General features: G+C 39.7%; 1 protein-coding gene across 1 annotated transcript in view; it reads right to left on the reverse strand.

Moving 5' to 3' along the window:
- Positions 1-16823, reverse strand: part of sema5a (sema domain, seven thrombospondin repeats (type 1 and type 1-like), transmembrane domain (TM) and short cytoplasmic domain, (semaphorin) 5A) — a 231168-nt gene that overhangs the window by 24919 nt on the left and 189426 nt on the right. The window contains exon 18 of the mRNA XM_053674919.1: positions 9970-10179. Coding sequence (XP_053530894.1) covers positions 9970-10179 — 210 coding nt within the window. The remainder of the gene's footprint in view (positions 1-9969; positions 10180-16823) is intronic.

Raw genomic sequence — 16823 nt, forward strand, 5'->3', positions numbered from 1 at the left:
TACAGCAATAGAGGTGCGCCTCCATACTCTAAAAAAAACAAAACAAAAACATTAGCGAGACTGGCTTCCAAACAAGTTTGTTTTACCAAACAAAATTGCTAGCATTTCAAACAGAATGGAAGGAAGGCCTCCTGTTCTATAGAAAATCTCTTAGTGCTGTTAGATCAATGTATCACTCCATCCTAATAGAAGATAATAAAAAATAATCCTAGATACTTATTTAATACTGTAGCAAAATTAACTAGGAATAAGACCACCACAGAAGCATTTAAACCATCAATATGTAGTAGCGTTCTTTCAAAAAAATAAAATAATAATAATAATTATGGCAAAATTGAATATATCAGGTAAAAAAATTCAGACTATAAATTTAAAGCCAGACAGTTTGGTGACTGACACTGTAGATAACGGTATAACTATATCAGATCAGCAATTAGAATGTTTTACTCAAGAGACCTTGAGAATTTCCTCATGAAAATCACCAACTTGTACTAGATCCTTTAACCACATGTTTCTTCAAACAGATAATACCAGAAGCAATTGAACTTCTTCTAAAAAAAAAAAAGATCAATTCTTCCCTTAGCACTGGCTATGCACCTAAATCTTTTAAACCAGCAGTTATCAAACCCCCTAATTGAAAAACCTGACCTCGACTCTTGTCAGCTGTCCAACTACTGAACATTATCAAATCTCCCCTTTATCACCAAGATCCTAGAAATTGTTGTAGCCCAGCGTGAGTTTTGCTCATACCAACATAGGAATAACATTCATGAAATGTATCAGCCTGTATTCAGTTCTCATCATAGCATAGAAACAGCACTAGTTCAAGTGGTAAACGACCTACTACTGACCTCAGATCGGGGTCGTGTCTCCTTGCTTGTGTTGCTTGACCTTAGTGCGGCTTTCGACACCACTGATCATACTATTCTCTTTGATAGACTAGAAAATCTTGTTGGAGTCGAGGGAACGGCCCTCTCCTGGCTCAGGTCTTATTTGACCGATTGCTATCAGTTCATAGATGGTGACTTCTTTACACATACTAAGGTAACGTTTGTTGTTCCGCAAGGTTCTGTTTTAGACTGACTGCTTTCTTATATTTATAGATGCTACCTCTGGGTAAAATGATTCATAAACACGGTATTAGCTTCCACTGTTATGCTGATGACACACAGTTGTATGTTTCCGCAAAGGCAGACGTGTATTTCATTTGAAGCTCATGTAGATAACATTACCAGGACAGACTTCATTCATCTCAGAAATATTGTTAAGATAAGAAATATAACGTCACTGCATGATGCAGAAGAACTAGTTCATGCTTTTGTTACCTCTAGGTTGGATTACTGTAATGCCTTACTGTCTGGATGTTCCAGTAGATGCATAAACAAGCTCCAGTTAGTCCAGAACGTAGCAGTAAGAATATTTACTAGAATCAGAAGATATGGCCACATCACACCTAGGTGGGTTCACTTTTGCATGGGACAGGTGGGTGTGTCTTCAAGCCTACTGTATATATGGACTCAAAGGCATGCATACATTCTGATGAGTGGACATCAAGACATGCCCACTTAGAGCTGCTCTCTATATTTCCATATATGAACCTGACAGATGCTGAAATTGAAACTGAGAGCAGAAGATAGAGATTCAGAATGATAGAGACAGACGATGGAGGAGAAGAGATGAAGGGAATTCAACCGAGGGGACGGGATAAAGAAAGACTGGGTATGCGGCACAAAATTAGTGAGAGCATTAAAGATGATAGAGAGGGAGGTAAAAAGAGACCGACAGTGAAGAAGCAGACAAAGAGAGAAGAAAAAGAGAAAGGTAGCATGGCATGTCCATAGTGCCTAAAATACGTGATTATTTTCCGAGAGCCACATTTTATAAGTGAAGCCTAAACAGGAACTTGTGACTCGACAGTGTAAAATTGAATTACTTTATAAACGGAGCGTGCATGATTCAGACCGATCCGAGTCATGTCAAGGCAATCATGTTCCCGAAACCGCTCGAGTAAACTTGGCTAATTGGCTTTTACAGTGTGTGTATTATTCAACCAGATCCTGAACAAGCAAAACCGATTTGGTTCTCAAACTGCTCAGACTACCCCTTCACCTCTACTATAATTAATAAGGCAAACAAATCAGCAGCACCTCTCTATTCTTTCTAAAAGAGCAGAGGGAGATGAAAGCCAACGATTCCCCAAGCATTCACACTGTCTGAGGTCTAGTTAAGTCTGTGCAAAGTTGGAACTGTCATCCTGTTTCATCTCGGCACATTAAAAACCCAACGATATGAGTCGGCTAGCAACGCTAGATATTCACTCGCTGACCACTTTAATAGGAACACCTGCACCCCTGCTCATGCATGTGATTATCCGAACAACCAATCGATTGGCAGCAGTGCGATGCATAACATCACGCAGGTACAGATCAAGAGCTTCAGTCAATGTTCCCATCAAACATCAGAATGGGGAAAAAATGTGATATCAGTGACTTTAACTGTGGCATGGTTGTAGGTGACAGACAGGCTGGTTTGAGTATTTCAGAAACTGCTGACCTTCTGGGAATTTCACACAGAAGTCTCTAGAGGTTATATAGAATAGAGCAGAAAACAAAAAACATCGAATGAGCAGCAGTTCTGTAGGTGGACATGCCTCGTTGATGAGAGAGAGGAGAGTGGACAAACTGGTTTGAGCTGGCAGGAAGCTTACAGTAACTCAAATAACTCTTTACATAATTCTTTGTGGTGAGCAAAAAGGCATCTCAGAGGTGGATGGTCTACAACAAAAAGTGCATAAAAACCCACTGTCCACTGCAATCCTACTTGATCCGAGGTAATTGATGTAGCGAGATAAATGCACTGCATTTAAAACCAACCAGCTAACATTATAAACTCAGTTTAAACAGGGGAAACATAAACAGAGCTAAATATGCAGTAATGTCCCATGACATCCTTGACTGGTTAATACTAAGTACAGTACATTACGCATTTTTATATCACTACTGGTATTGGCACTGATGAGTCCCAAAAAATGTACTCATACTCAGTCTGGAAAACAAAAACAAGTGTGTAGATACACTATTGTAATGTTGAATTGTGTCTAAAAAGGTTTATACAAAACTTTTTGCAGAATGCTTTCAAACTAGTAAAACAAGTTGTACGGGCTGACAGCTGAGCAAGTGTATTGAAGACCATCATTACTCGCTCCAACCAGAAGCCCTGGAAGACTGCGGAGGTGCGTGTGCTGCCGAGGACCCGAGAGTCTGCCGGTGACAAGGCGGTCCTAAGAATAGCAAGGGCCAAACTGTCACAGGCCATCAGAGAGGCAAAGCGTGCCCAGAAAATCCACAGCCACTTGGACAGCAGTGACACACGGCGCATGCAGCCATGCGTTCACTCTTTGCTGAACATCGATGGCTCCTCCGTGGAGATCGTCAAGAGCACCAAATTCCTTAGTGTTTACCTGGCGGAGAACCTCACCTGGTCCCTCAACACCCGCTCCATAACCAAGAAAGCCCAGGAGCACCTCTTCTTTCTGAGAAGTCTAAAAGTCTGAGAGGTCTGAGTGCTGGTCCGCGCTACACTGTCACTTTCTGTGCCCACTGTCCTGTTTTAGTATTCTGTACTGTCTTGTTTTGTGCTGTTTGCAGACATTTGCACATGCACTTTATGTACAAAATGAGTAGGTCTTATTTAGCTCTGTGTCATCTAATGTAGATAGTGTGTTGTTTTATGTAGCCCACGGTTCTGGAGGAACATTGTTTCGGTTCACTATGTACTGTACCAGCTGTATATGGTTGAAATGACAATAAAGCTACTCGTCTTGATGCGTTGCATTTAAATCTATATACATAAAGGAGCTGAGACGACCATAAAAAGCCATGATGCTATGGCGACGACTGTGGATTGTTACCCTGACAGAAGGCACGGTTTCCCCTTAATGAGCCTTTATGAAATAATACTCATAACTGCAAATAAAACTGATCTAGAAATCCTACAGGCAGTTGGCTAAGCAAGAGACATAGCAGTAGATGGTGGTGGATACAGATGAAAAGTTGCCTCGGTGAAGTCTGGTAAAATCACACAGTGCTAACTACTGCTAGTCCTGAACGGGTCTTAGGTGCACAGGTCTGCGAGGCACAGGATTGTAACCAGTTTCCGTCTGAACCAGGCAGAACCGTTTGAGGCAGCAGGCCACTCTTTAAATGTCCCTGTCTGTCATCACTACAGTTGAAATTTCCATTTTCTTTCCGGTTAAATAACCTGCTCAGTTGCATAGCTCGCCCTGGCATAATTCTGCAGGCCAACACTGCACAATGCACAGAAGTGCTATAAATCTCCCGCTCAGAATAAGTCAGCCCATTCAGGACACTTTCAATTCGGTGCATGGCAGCAAACAATACCAACGAATTCTCCGTACTGACCTACTAGACTCTAAGATATTATTTACTGAGTCTTATTCTTTTTCCATATTCATTTTTGCTTGTTTTCATGAAGGGTGTCAATAATTTTGGAGGGTACCATAAGTCTGTATTTAACAAGTGGAGCAACATTATCATCCCATCCATTTCTAATATACAATTCTGTCCTCAAACTTTAGTGACCTCATGCTTCTAACTAGAAAACATTTTTTTTTTCTCACTACTATTGTATAGATAACACTGTTATACAGAAACCACACAAGCAAGTCTGCTTTAGATATTATCAACTCGACAAAGCACTTTGTGACAAGTGTATTATGATTTAGGAGGTAGCTTGCACCACGCTAAATGATTTGTGACAATGGGAACGTTGTTTACGTTTCATATTTGAACAATCTGTTCTTTTAAATCACGTCTAGTCGGAGGCTTCACATAGCAAATGTAGAGATGAAATTAAGACGTTACACGCCATTGTTTCTGCATCTCCGTAACAGATGATGACGGATGATGTCTTTTAAGTGAATTACAAATGTTGGTGTTTGGCATTAATAATGATTACAGACAAGGAAAATTCCTAATTGTCTACTCTCCCTGTATTTTCCCCCTGCTTACGGAGCGAATTTTCCATTTAGGCAACATGCTTCCGTTTAACGTGGGGACAAGCGCTCATTTAATTAGGCTGACTCCTCCTGTAATACAACGAGAGCTAGCAGCCAGTGTAATTAGACTGAGATGTGATTACGTACACTGTGCTGTGGGGACGTTTCTCTATTTCCAGCAACAAATCAGAGTTTTTCCACCTCTTAACAGCGGCGTTTGTTTTGTACTTTTATACTTATGAACAAATCCAAGTGCCTTTGTTTCCTTTTGTTCCCTTCCTCATTAATCACTGCTCAACAACCCTCTAACATGTAGCGATTCCCTTAGGGACGTTAGTATAAAATGAGACATGGTCACATAATCACTTCAGCGAAGAGCACTACAGTCAGTGGAGGGTTAGTCTGTGCGTGTGTGCATGCATTATTGTGCATTAGTGCATCTGTTTTTTTTTTTTACATCTGTTCCCTATGAATCGCACATTAGCACCTTTGGCGATTATATTCTACACTGATTTCAGTAGCACTTTTTGTGAAGCCTGTGTTGAATAAGCATTAAAATACATGTTTATAATATAATGCGTAAGAATATTCTGCATGTGCACCTTAAGTCAGATTTATAAAGTAAACACTCATATATAGAAGAGAAAACAAGTCTTCATAAGCACCGAATAATGTATATTCGTGGATTTCCGACGCTGCACTGCATCGTTCTGTAGATCATCCGCTCACTGCTTATGCACGTGTTATTACTACACGCTTCAAATACGTGCTCCCAGACTCAAAATGACGCAAATAATTTTGTAAAAACATAAAAGGAAAGAAGAAAATGACTACAGTATGCACATAATTATTTAAAAAAAAAAAAAAAGTATTCATGTATGTCATCTTTTATTTTTTATTTCATTTTATCTCACTCATTTTCACATTGTCCAGGAAAGGCCATCAGTACACTGCTAACCCTGCATCCACACATCCTCAGGTCAGTCAGGTGCCTACACGTTGTCCTTGTGAAAACCCCCCCGGAAAAACAACAGATTTACTGCTGGTTGCCATGTAAAATGTCGAGTGGTAGCTCAGCGGTTAAGACGTTGGACTTGTGAGTACAAATCCCGGCACTGCCAAGCTGCCACTGTTGGTCCCTTGAGCAATGCTCAGCGTGTATGAATTGAGATAATTGTAAGACGGTCTGGATAAGGGCGTCTTCCGAATGCTGTAATGTAATGTAATGTAAAATCCTTATCATAGGTTGATGTAGTAACGCAGAATAAATCTGTTATATATCTTTTGTATTTCTATACGCTCCAAACTGCTAATCTTCAAACAAAGTAAAATACTTTCACAGCAATTAACTGTGTAGGAACAAGACTGCAGAACCGATGTTCATAGGGTGAGTTAACTACTAAAAGCCATGTTACACCAGACGCGGTAAATGTACTGCTTCAGTATCACATCAGCACTGCATGGAGCACACTCCCATATTAATCAGCATAGTGTTTTACACAATTATCACATTTTCTCTGCTCCTTTTCTCTTTTCCCTGCACGTGTTGCGTTAGTGCTTTTAACCTAGAAATATTACAAAATACTACATAATACAATATTCATGCTATACAGTGCAGTCCGGATCTATAATTACAACACTCCATGAGTAACTTATAGCCCTACTACAACTAGAGACACACTCCTTTTCATTCATGAACCTGAGGGCATTTTCAGACCTGTAGATCTGTGCTTGGTTCCGAAATGGGTACTTAAATTGTTAGAGTGTTGTATTTTCTCCTTGGCTTGGTTCACGTTCACAAGGAAATATTTCAAAGTGTACCAAAATGTGCTGCAAGTCACGTGTGAGTAAAACGTCCTCTCACCGGTCAGAACGCATCTGTTTATGTTCGGTGTTCCGCGCATAACGGTCATCCATCAAGATGGATAGACAACAGCTCCGTGAGCTTATCGTGGCGTTCTTTTTTAGCTGCAGTTATTATAATTTATCAAATTTACATGTTCAATGGCGCTATCAGAGCCCATCTCCTTGAGACGTTCACTAAACACCTTGAAAACCTCTGTGTTTTTAATGCGTTTTTGAAAGGCGTTTGGTTGATTGGTCTTTTGGTTCGGATTGCTTTCTCACCACAAGAGAACCGCTCCAGAGATTTGAAATCGGGCCGAGACCACCTCAGCACTTAATTTGATGCGGATCCAAGCGTGATTGCTCTTTTGTTATGTCTAAATGAACCGAACCAAGGAGCCAGGTGTGAAAATGCCCTGAATGTTGAATGTGAAAGTGCTATTTATTATGATAAACTTTATATTGACACTTGTGAGTTGTTGAAAGCTTGATCTGAAAAGCATTTATCACATACGTAGTATCTCGTAATATAACATATTATATAGCTTGCGTTAGGTAGGGTAATTATAAAAGACTGTGTTACCAATTATATTGAATTCTAATTAAAATACAGACAAATACACTATATTGTCCTGCTGTTTGAAGTTACATTTATGTCAAACATCTTGTGAAAGCAAACAACTATCTCGCCTAAATCCCTTCCATCTTTGAATTTTGGTGGATTCATACGCCAAGGCATAATCGGTCGTACAAGCACACCCACTTGATGACAAAGGTCAAGAAAGCCCTGGAATTGAAAAAAAAAAAAGCTCACAAGGAAACCTTTGTTATGCAAAATGACTGGTACTTTTAAACCATATAAAGCAATTTGACAATTCTGGCTCTATCTTCTTGATTATGAAATGTCGCTACATATCACGGGAGAATATAATCCCTGTGCCCAAGTGCTTTACATACATAATCTGCCTCACACCAGCTTCAACAGCGAAAAACAATTTCACACTTTTACAGTTTCAGGTACGTAGGGGATATGCAGAGATCTTGAATCTTTTGAGAGCGGCCTAGAAGTGTTTCTACACATGGTCTGTTTTTACGATCCCAGTCACCTCAGGTTGATGACTTGGCATTTTTGTGCATTCTGTAGGTAAACACCACAAATGACTCAGAGTCCTATAAAATGAGCCACAAGAGAACCTTACTCAGACCAGCTCTGAGGTGCTCTGAGCATGGTTCGATCATGGTTTATTTCGTGGTCCACTTGATTTGTGTCTTGTGAAGGCGAAGTGGCCCCTTTTTGGCTAAAATAATTGAGTTTTAATATCCACAAGTTGCTGCGGTTTTCGGTCACGTAACAAATAAAACTACACCATAAAACATTCTAACGGCTACCATGGGGTTGCGTGGTCCCACAAGACACGTAAGCTAATTGCAAATAGAGGCGCTGTGTCACTAGTAGTTACGCAACTGAGCTTACATAATTAGGCACCATTCATATGAATAATGTACACAATATTTCTTGTATATTACCGATGTATTATATGGTTCATGCGTATATTTTATTTAGGCCAAACCCCATGAGAGTCACCACTAAGCATTTGGCATGAAGCATGCCGAGTTTCATGCTTCTGCAACAGCAATTTCACTCCTTGCTGTGTTAAAAACAAAAAAAAATTCTGCTTTTTTACTTCAATTGTTTTGGCTTGTCGTCCCCCCCCTCCACAGCTAAAGTATAGAGTCATGTAAAGCAACCATTTTGAAACACGTTATCCATCACTCGGCGTTACACAGATGGACTCTGAAATTCTAAAGAAATTGTGCTGTGAACAACAAGTGGTCTGAGAGCTCATCAACAGAAAAATGTCCAGAAAGAGAGTGCACTTGTATTGTGAACACCAAAAGCACTTAGGTCTTTTGATGCTAGTCCCCTTTCAGGGCCACTTTAGCAGGACTGGGGATGGTTCATTTCAAAAGAACTATATGTGAAAACATGTTAAAGCATGTGTGAAGTGCATTACTCGACTGTGGGCATTTTCACACATACACCCACCAACCACTTTATTAGGAACACCTGCAAATTCATACGATTATTTCAGGCTACAGGGGGAACAGAGTCACCACAAACAGACAGCTGAAGATCGGAAAAACATCAACTGGTCTATTTCCAATCTTCAACTGAGTGAGTCTGTGCTTACTGAAGCCTCAGACTCCTGTTGCCTGACAGTAGTGGAACAGAATACGGTCTCCTGCTGCTGCAGCCCACCTACATCAAGGTTTGACATGTTGTGTGTTCTGTTATACTTTTCTGCTCACTATTTTTGTAAAGAGTGGCTATTTGACTCTTTTTCCCTCCTGACAGCTCAAACCAGTCTGGACATTCTCATCTGATTTTTTGATCAGGTATTGTGGCTTAGTGGTTGGCATGCCTCTTGGGTTGTGAGGTTTGAATCCCACCTCCGTCCTGTGCGCGCAGGTTTGCGTGTTCTCCCCATTCTTCGGGGGTTTCCTCCAGGTACTCCGGTTTCCTCCCCCAGCTTAAAGACATGTAGGCTGACTGGCATCTCTAAATCGTCCACAGCATGTGAATGTGTGTTCGATCGTGCCCTGCAACGGGTTGGCACACTGTCTAGGATGTCCCCCGATTTGTATTTGCTGGTATTTCCTCATTTGTGAGTCTCTTTAGATTAAAGTGTCTGCTAATGGAATCCAATTGAATGAAATGTTTCCACAGTCAAAATTTGGTCTTCCCAACCGACACACAAATGCAGAAGACATATTGCGCAACTAGACCTAACATTAACTCCATTAATGACATATTACATATTGTCATAAAGCATCATTCCCCAGTGATGCAGATCTTATAAGGCACTTATTTAAAGGCCACGATTAGTCACAGGAATTAATTTGATGCCTTTACAGTAAAGCTGTATTTTTCTTGGAATGTGTTATTAATGCTTATTTAAGCGTTTTTCAATGCTAACGCACTGCATAATCAGTGCTTATGCATGTGTGTCCTTACAAAGGTCACTTACACAAACATTTTAACACACGATAAAGCAAAAAAAAAAAAAAAAAAAAGAGCATTAAAAAATGACTGAGAGGGTTGTCACCTGGACATGGTGTAGTGTTACACTCCTGGTATTCCTGCGCAGGCCCAGAACATGTCGTCCCTCCATATTTTGGTTTAGGGTTTGTGCAGGTTCGCTTGCGGTTGCGCACTCCAGAGCTGCAGTCACGAGTGCACTGAGTCCATGAGCTCCAGACCGACCAGCCTCCGTTCACTGTGAGCCCAGAGACACGGCCTGATCGCAGCACGTCTCCTGAAACACATGCACGTAGAGATAGAGGATGAGTTAGGATGTGTCTCTGCTGAACTGAGGACACGGAGACTCAGATTCAGTGCTGATTCATGCGATATCTGAATTGATGTCTTGTCATAAATATCGCACTTTGAGATTGAGCCGAGATGAGTAGCAGGAAAATATATAGCATATGAGATAAGTGCAGCAGACTCTTAAATGCAGCGCGGGTAATAACACGATCTCAGCAACATTTTGCAGTCATGGCAAAGGTTTACATATGTCTTGCAGAAGCGGCATAATGTTCATAATTTAAAAATATGAGTGATTATGAAAACGGCTTTTTGTTTTTATTTAATTCTGCCCAGAGTAAGCTATTTCACATATAGTCTACAAGGCAAAATAATAACTGAATTTACACAAATGAACCAGGTCAAAAGTTGACATACGCTTGATTCTTAATACTGCGGTTTGTTACCTGGATGACCGATGACTGTTTTTATGTTCTGTGAGAGTTCTTCACGAGTCCCTTGTTTGTCCTGAGCCGTTAAACTACCCACTGTTCTTCAGAAAAATCCTCCAGGCCCTGCACATTCTTTGCTTTTCCAGCATCTTCTGCATATTTGACCCCTTTCCAACAGTCTCTATATGATGTTGAGGTCCGTCTTTTCACACTGAGGACGACTGAGGGACTCGTACACGACTACTACAAAAGATGCAAACATTCACTGCTCCTCAAGTAGGCAACACGATACGTTAAGGGCCGTGGGGGTGAACAGGGTGATTGGTGTTTAATTATTAACATTTTTGCAGTTAAAAAACTTATGACCTCAAGTGTACCTCAAATTTATGTTCATGACCTTTTATGTCTGTACTGACAATAAAATAAGCAGGCTAATGCTTTGTGAGATATATTACAATGGTTATTAGCTATAGTCTTCTCGATAATATAAAAGGTAGCTATAGGCTAAATTAAATGGTAAACCGTTCGGCCAAAATATACAGTCAGATAGCTGTACACCATGTTCACTTGGAGTGAGATGGACATTTTATAATAAATGAAGTAGGCACGGAAGTAATACAAATGCAATTGTTCCCCTAATCTAACATCTACACAAACCGATGACAAAAAGACTGTGTGAAATGTCAACAAATTTTGTCAGATTCCGGACTCTGTCTGTTAATAAAACTGTTTTTGAAGCCAGATTTTTCTGAGACGTTGTTCTCTACTGTATTACAGAGAGCTGCTCAGATTCTTTTCTGATATGTTAATTCATAATGTGGCAAAACAATACCGAAACAAAGCACTTTAATCTGAAATAGTCCAAAAAATAAACTGTTTAAGTCATTATATGTCAAAAGAAGTTGAAATACACTACTTGAAAACATGACACATAGAGCCACACTAGTTTTGACTGAACGTTGGCTTTAAAATGAAATATTCTCACAATAAAGTTTAGTGTTAACGGCTTTTTTTTTCTTCTTCTTCTTCTTCTTTTTTTTCCTGTTTTCTTTTCTTTCTTTTTTTGTACTATATTCAGGCCGTGGTTTGGTTGTGCTTCACTCTCCATTTTTCAACACTTGACCTTTAGTGAGGCCTGGCTGGGGATGAGAGGAATGTCAGTCCCTCTTGCCTCTTTGCTCATTCTCATTAGTTATAGTACTCTCCATCAAACAGCCCTCTCGATGCCGACAGACTGTTCCATAACCTTTTCACACTTTAAAACCATGAGCATTGAGTTGCAGGTAAACAGAAAGTGCTAGCCGACTACTCAATAAACAGCTATACGCTTTCCTAGTACAAATCATTTGCAACTAAAGGGAAATTAGGAAAGAGTAGCCTGAAGATGATGAAGATGATGATGATGATGATGATGAAGATGAAGATGAAGAAACATTGCTCTTTTCAACTCGTTTTTGGCTGTGCTGCATTCCAAATCAGTAATCCAGAAAATTAATTGCTCTAGTGCATTACAAAGTGTGATGTGTTCACACCTTTCTCCCTGGCTTCTGTGAACTGGCAAGCAATTGCTCTGGCGTGTCAGAAAATGCTTATCAGTAGTATAGGCAGCACTACAAAACGAGAATGTTTAGACAGTGCGTGAAATGCAGGTTGTTTTTCCTCAAGAAATTAAAGATATTTGGCTGCCTGGGAAGCCATAGTTCAAACCACTGAGTAAATCTGTAGAAAGCAAGTGAACTGAACTCTGAATTATTTCAGAAGACAGAGAGAACACTGTAGGAGAGAAAATAGGCTTTGGCATTAATGATTTCACTGTGTTTCATTCTTTTAATCATTACTTTATCCTGGTCAGGGTATATATTGGCATGGAATGCTGGCCACAAAGCAGGAATACACTGTAGATGGAACACTGCAGTCCATTGCAGGGCACCATGCTTTTGGGATGTTGGTGGAAACCTGAAGAGCCCAGAGGAAACCCACAGGGACATGGGGAGATCCTGAGCTCAGGATCACGCCAGGGGTCACGGAACTGTGAGGCAGCAATGCTACCTGCTGTGCACTGTGCCATTCTTTAACACCGTTTTTTGTTTTCCAAAATACCGAATCAAAAAACAAAATTTTCAGTACCCAAAGTTTCCAGTCAACAGAAAAATGGTGACATCAGAAGTAGGTGCAGTGAATGGTTTATTTCTGTTGCAGCGATGATGCAGATATATCTGAAAATCAATTTTCTGAAAAAAATAATGGTCTTATCCCAGTTGTGTATATGATGGACCTCAGAAATATCCTTAATCCTCTGTCATTGAGTAATGGTGGCACTAGAGGGTGCTGCAGCTATCACTGGAATAAACCATAGCACCCCCCAGGTATATTTATTTGAAAATTCTATTAAAATAGATTCCGCGGCTATTCATGGATCATACTCTTCCGCTTGACTTTTACGTACATTTATTATGCACGTCATAACGATTAATTATTAGCTCACTAGTTTGGCTACAGTGGTGACCATGTCAGTATCTTATTCAAAATGCTAAATGGAGTCACGGAACACTTTGCCATGAAACAGAACACACGACACTAGGTACAGTATATTGTTGCCCTGTTAGAAAATGATCAGTAGTCGGCGTTCCAGTTCATCCCACACAAAGGTGTTCAGTAGGATTGAGGTCAGTTCTCTGTGAAGGCCACTCGAGTTCTTCCACACTAATCTTAGCAAACCATGTCTTCATGGAGCTCTCTTTGTGCACAGGGGTATTGTCATGCTGGAACAGGTTTGATCCTCTTAGTTCCAGTGAAGGGAAATCTTAATGCTACAGGAAACAAATACATTCTATACAATTGTGTGCTTCTAGCATTGTAGCAACAGGTGCCTCTCTAGTGTATATACCTATTAGTTTGACTGTGGTTACTGAATAATTGATATAAGTTACTGAATACAATGCTGTAAAATGCAGAACTGAGAATAAGCCAACAGTTTAAGGGTTAAATACGAGATGAATCAGCATCTTATGATCATTTTCAAAGCAGGAAAATCGGCAGTTGGCAGAACTTTCATAGATGGCAGATAATCCTTATGTAATCAATTTATATCATCACATTTTTTTCCCCCCAGCATTAGTGTTTATTGAAAGATTCTAATGTATGCCATTACTTTTTTTTTATTCAATTATATGTTTTAAATGAATTTTTTGTAGTTCTGTTGTTCTTCCAGTTCCAATTGATTTTGCCTGGCTTATTCACTAACAACTTGCTAGTTGGCTATTAATTCCCTGCTGGATTACAGGGATATTAGATAGTGGCATACAAGCTATCTGTTTTATTTTTTAGGTTGTAGATTTAATATTTTGCATGAGTTCTTTGTAATTACCATTTATTTTATTTTATTTTATTTTACTGTTTTGTATATTACATGGTTTGGGCTTTTAATTCATTTTAATTTACATATGTTTCACTATACTGGATTGCAAATTTTTATTATCATCATTTGCTTGTTCTGCGGTTGGTTTCCTTACGAGTTTTTATTACCTTGTTGTCAATATGCTTCGAAAATGAGACTCTAGTCTCAGTAGGGCTTTTGTGATTAATAACAATTGAATGAACAGGCTGGTCTCGTTCACATGAATCCAGTTCACATGAAGGTGGCCTGCTCTAGATAGTTTAGCTACCCCAAAGCACCCACTAATAAGACATTCCTGCCCCCGCTGCTGATGCTTATTAATACTTAGATAGCAGCCAATTAAAAACCCCTCCCTGGTGTATCTGTATTGCAGATAATTGTGAAAAAGTGTTGTGTTTATACACGGCATGGTCACTGGGGGAAAAAAAAACCAAGAATATTTGTTATAGACTTCCTGTCAATCATGTAACTGATGACTTACTTCGGCAAAACTCCTGAGGATAGAAGACTCTTTGATACTTATGATTGTTAAGGTTGCTGTGTAGGAAATTCAAGACACACGAGGCTTACATACTAAAAAAAAATGGTTGATTATCGACTCTACGGAGAAGGAATTATTAAGATAGAAAAGATTATGATTCGTTGTTTGCAATAACCAATGAAAGGAAGCTCCCAGGCATCAAAAAAAGCATTCACCCTATTCTCAGGATAAAGTGAGTTTAAACTCAGGAAGATTCAGAATTCTGGAAACTAGCTGCAATACTAGATATAGTAGATATTCAAAAACTTAACACAATAGTGGAAGTATCCACCTTATTCCTAACACCTAACACCTAAGCTAACACTGGAGAAATCGTTAAGGGTGAAATTTCTGGTATCTAGCAGAAGTGCCTGTAATAGGAGTGTGTTTCGCAGTGCTTTGTTAAATTACTATTGTTTACTTTGCTTTTCTTTCCTCGTTAGTTTTTAATACCCGTTGTAGTATAGCTGTTCGGATTGTGAAAACGTCATTACAGAGTTCTGAGAGAACTTGTGCCGTTCACAGGCTCAGGCTAAGCTAAATCAATGGCTGAACAGGAATGTTATGAACATAAGCACGTTTATAGCAGGAACAGAGTCATATTGAAATTTTCATCGTCTGCAAAAAAAGAGAACGAACATAGCTGAAGATTCTAAACTTAAACGCTGAAAGCAAGAGATTAAGTGATGTACCTAAGCATGTTACAGACTGAGGTCATGTCTTCACATCGTCCTCTCATTCCTCAGTAAACGAAGACGTTCACTTTAGTATAACCAACTTCGGCAGAACCGACCGGATTACAAGGAGTAATCACAAGCCGCGCACACAGTCTGTGCAAGGAGTCACGGGAAGCAGGAATACGGTGGGTAAATTGATTGCTAGGTAGAAAATCTAGCCGAGACTTGTTTAGCGTCGTTACAAACTCGATAATCTACAGAAAGGAAACTTTCAGAAGAGTCTTGAAAAACTTGTTGAGGGAACTTGACGGGATGAGAAACAGACATGGAAAGAGAGGTACCCAACGACATATTGCTTTTGATGTTAGTGGACAAAAGCGGTTTTCGGGCAGCATCCTCGAGTCCGATAAAGGGGCTAAAAAGCCCTAAGCAAGATGTAATCACAGACATCAAATGATCTTTTAAAAAAGATAAGAAAACTAAATATAGAAAACTAAATATATGATTAGTTATTGAGTGAAAGCAGGGAGCAAGAAGGGAAGAAAGAGTGAGTTCAGAAGCTTCCTGGAAAAATCTCAGCCCAATTACTTACTGGAGCAAGACTATGAAGAGAGGAGGGAAAGAAAAGACAGAATGAAAATAGAATAGAGAGCAAGAGCTTGAAAGAGGATGACATGCACTTGACACTTGAACACATCACATTGCCTTCACGTGTTCACTTAGTCACTGAGTGGTAGTTACGATCATGAAGTGAAGAGACAATAATGAGAGAGAGAGAGAGAGAGAGAGAGAGAAAGACAGTGTGGTTGTTCACTTTAGAAGAAGAAGCAGCACAGCATGACCTGTCTCTGTTCTTGAAAAATAAAGGCACCATTTTTACAAAAAAAAAAAAAAAGAAAGAAAAAAAAAAGAGTCAAATTACAGCTTCAGATCATCACCACCAACATCCAGCTCCATTAAGTCTAATACAAGGTTAAAAAATATCAACCTGACAATGTTTTCTCTCTTGACATGTGAGAAAATTGTGTAAAAAGCAAAAAAAAAAAAAAAGGGATCTGTTAAAAAACAAAATACTGTTTGCCAGTATTTAACTGATGATCATCATAACGATGGAAAGACTTAAATAAATTAGTTATGGCAAGATGTCAATGAGTGATATTTCATAATTTATTATTAACAGATTGTCATCCACATTAATCTGCTCAGTGTAGGTGTATTAATACTTTTCATATTAGTGGAGGAAGCCAGCTGTTAAGTCCCCCTGTCAGCGTGTGCTGTTTCCCAGTGTGGCGTGTGTTGCTGGTGCTTATTCTCCATACACTGTGTGCTTTTCATGTCGATGTTTTACCATGTGCCTTTTTTTCCCTAGTCTTGACACCTTTGTCCTATCATTGGTCTGTCACCTAATGTGCACCTGTGCACCTGTTCTGAGTTCAACCCTTGTTGCAAAGTCTTATTTTGTGTCTGTGTTGTTAAGTCTGAGCCTTATTTCCCAATGGCTGTGTCTCGATCAGCTCCCTAGCTCTCTAGGTCGTGAATCAGTATGTCGTGTACATGAGTTCGGGCACTGGAAAGGACCCAGGCTCACTACACAATGGGACTCTGATA

This window comes from Ictalurus punctatus, chromosome 23 (genome assembly GCF_001660625.3).
Source record: "Ictalurus punctatus breed USDA103 chromosome 23, Coco_2.0, whole genome shotgun sequence".
NCBI lineage: Eukaryota > Metazoa > Chordata > Actinopteri > Siluriformes > Ictaluridae > Ictalurus > Ictalurus punctatus.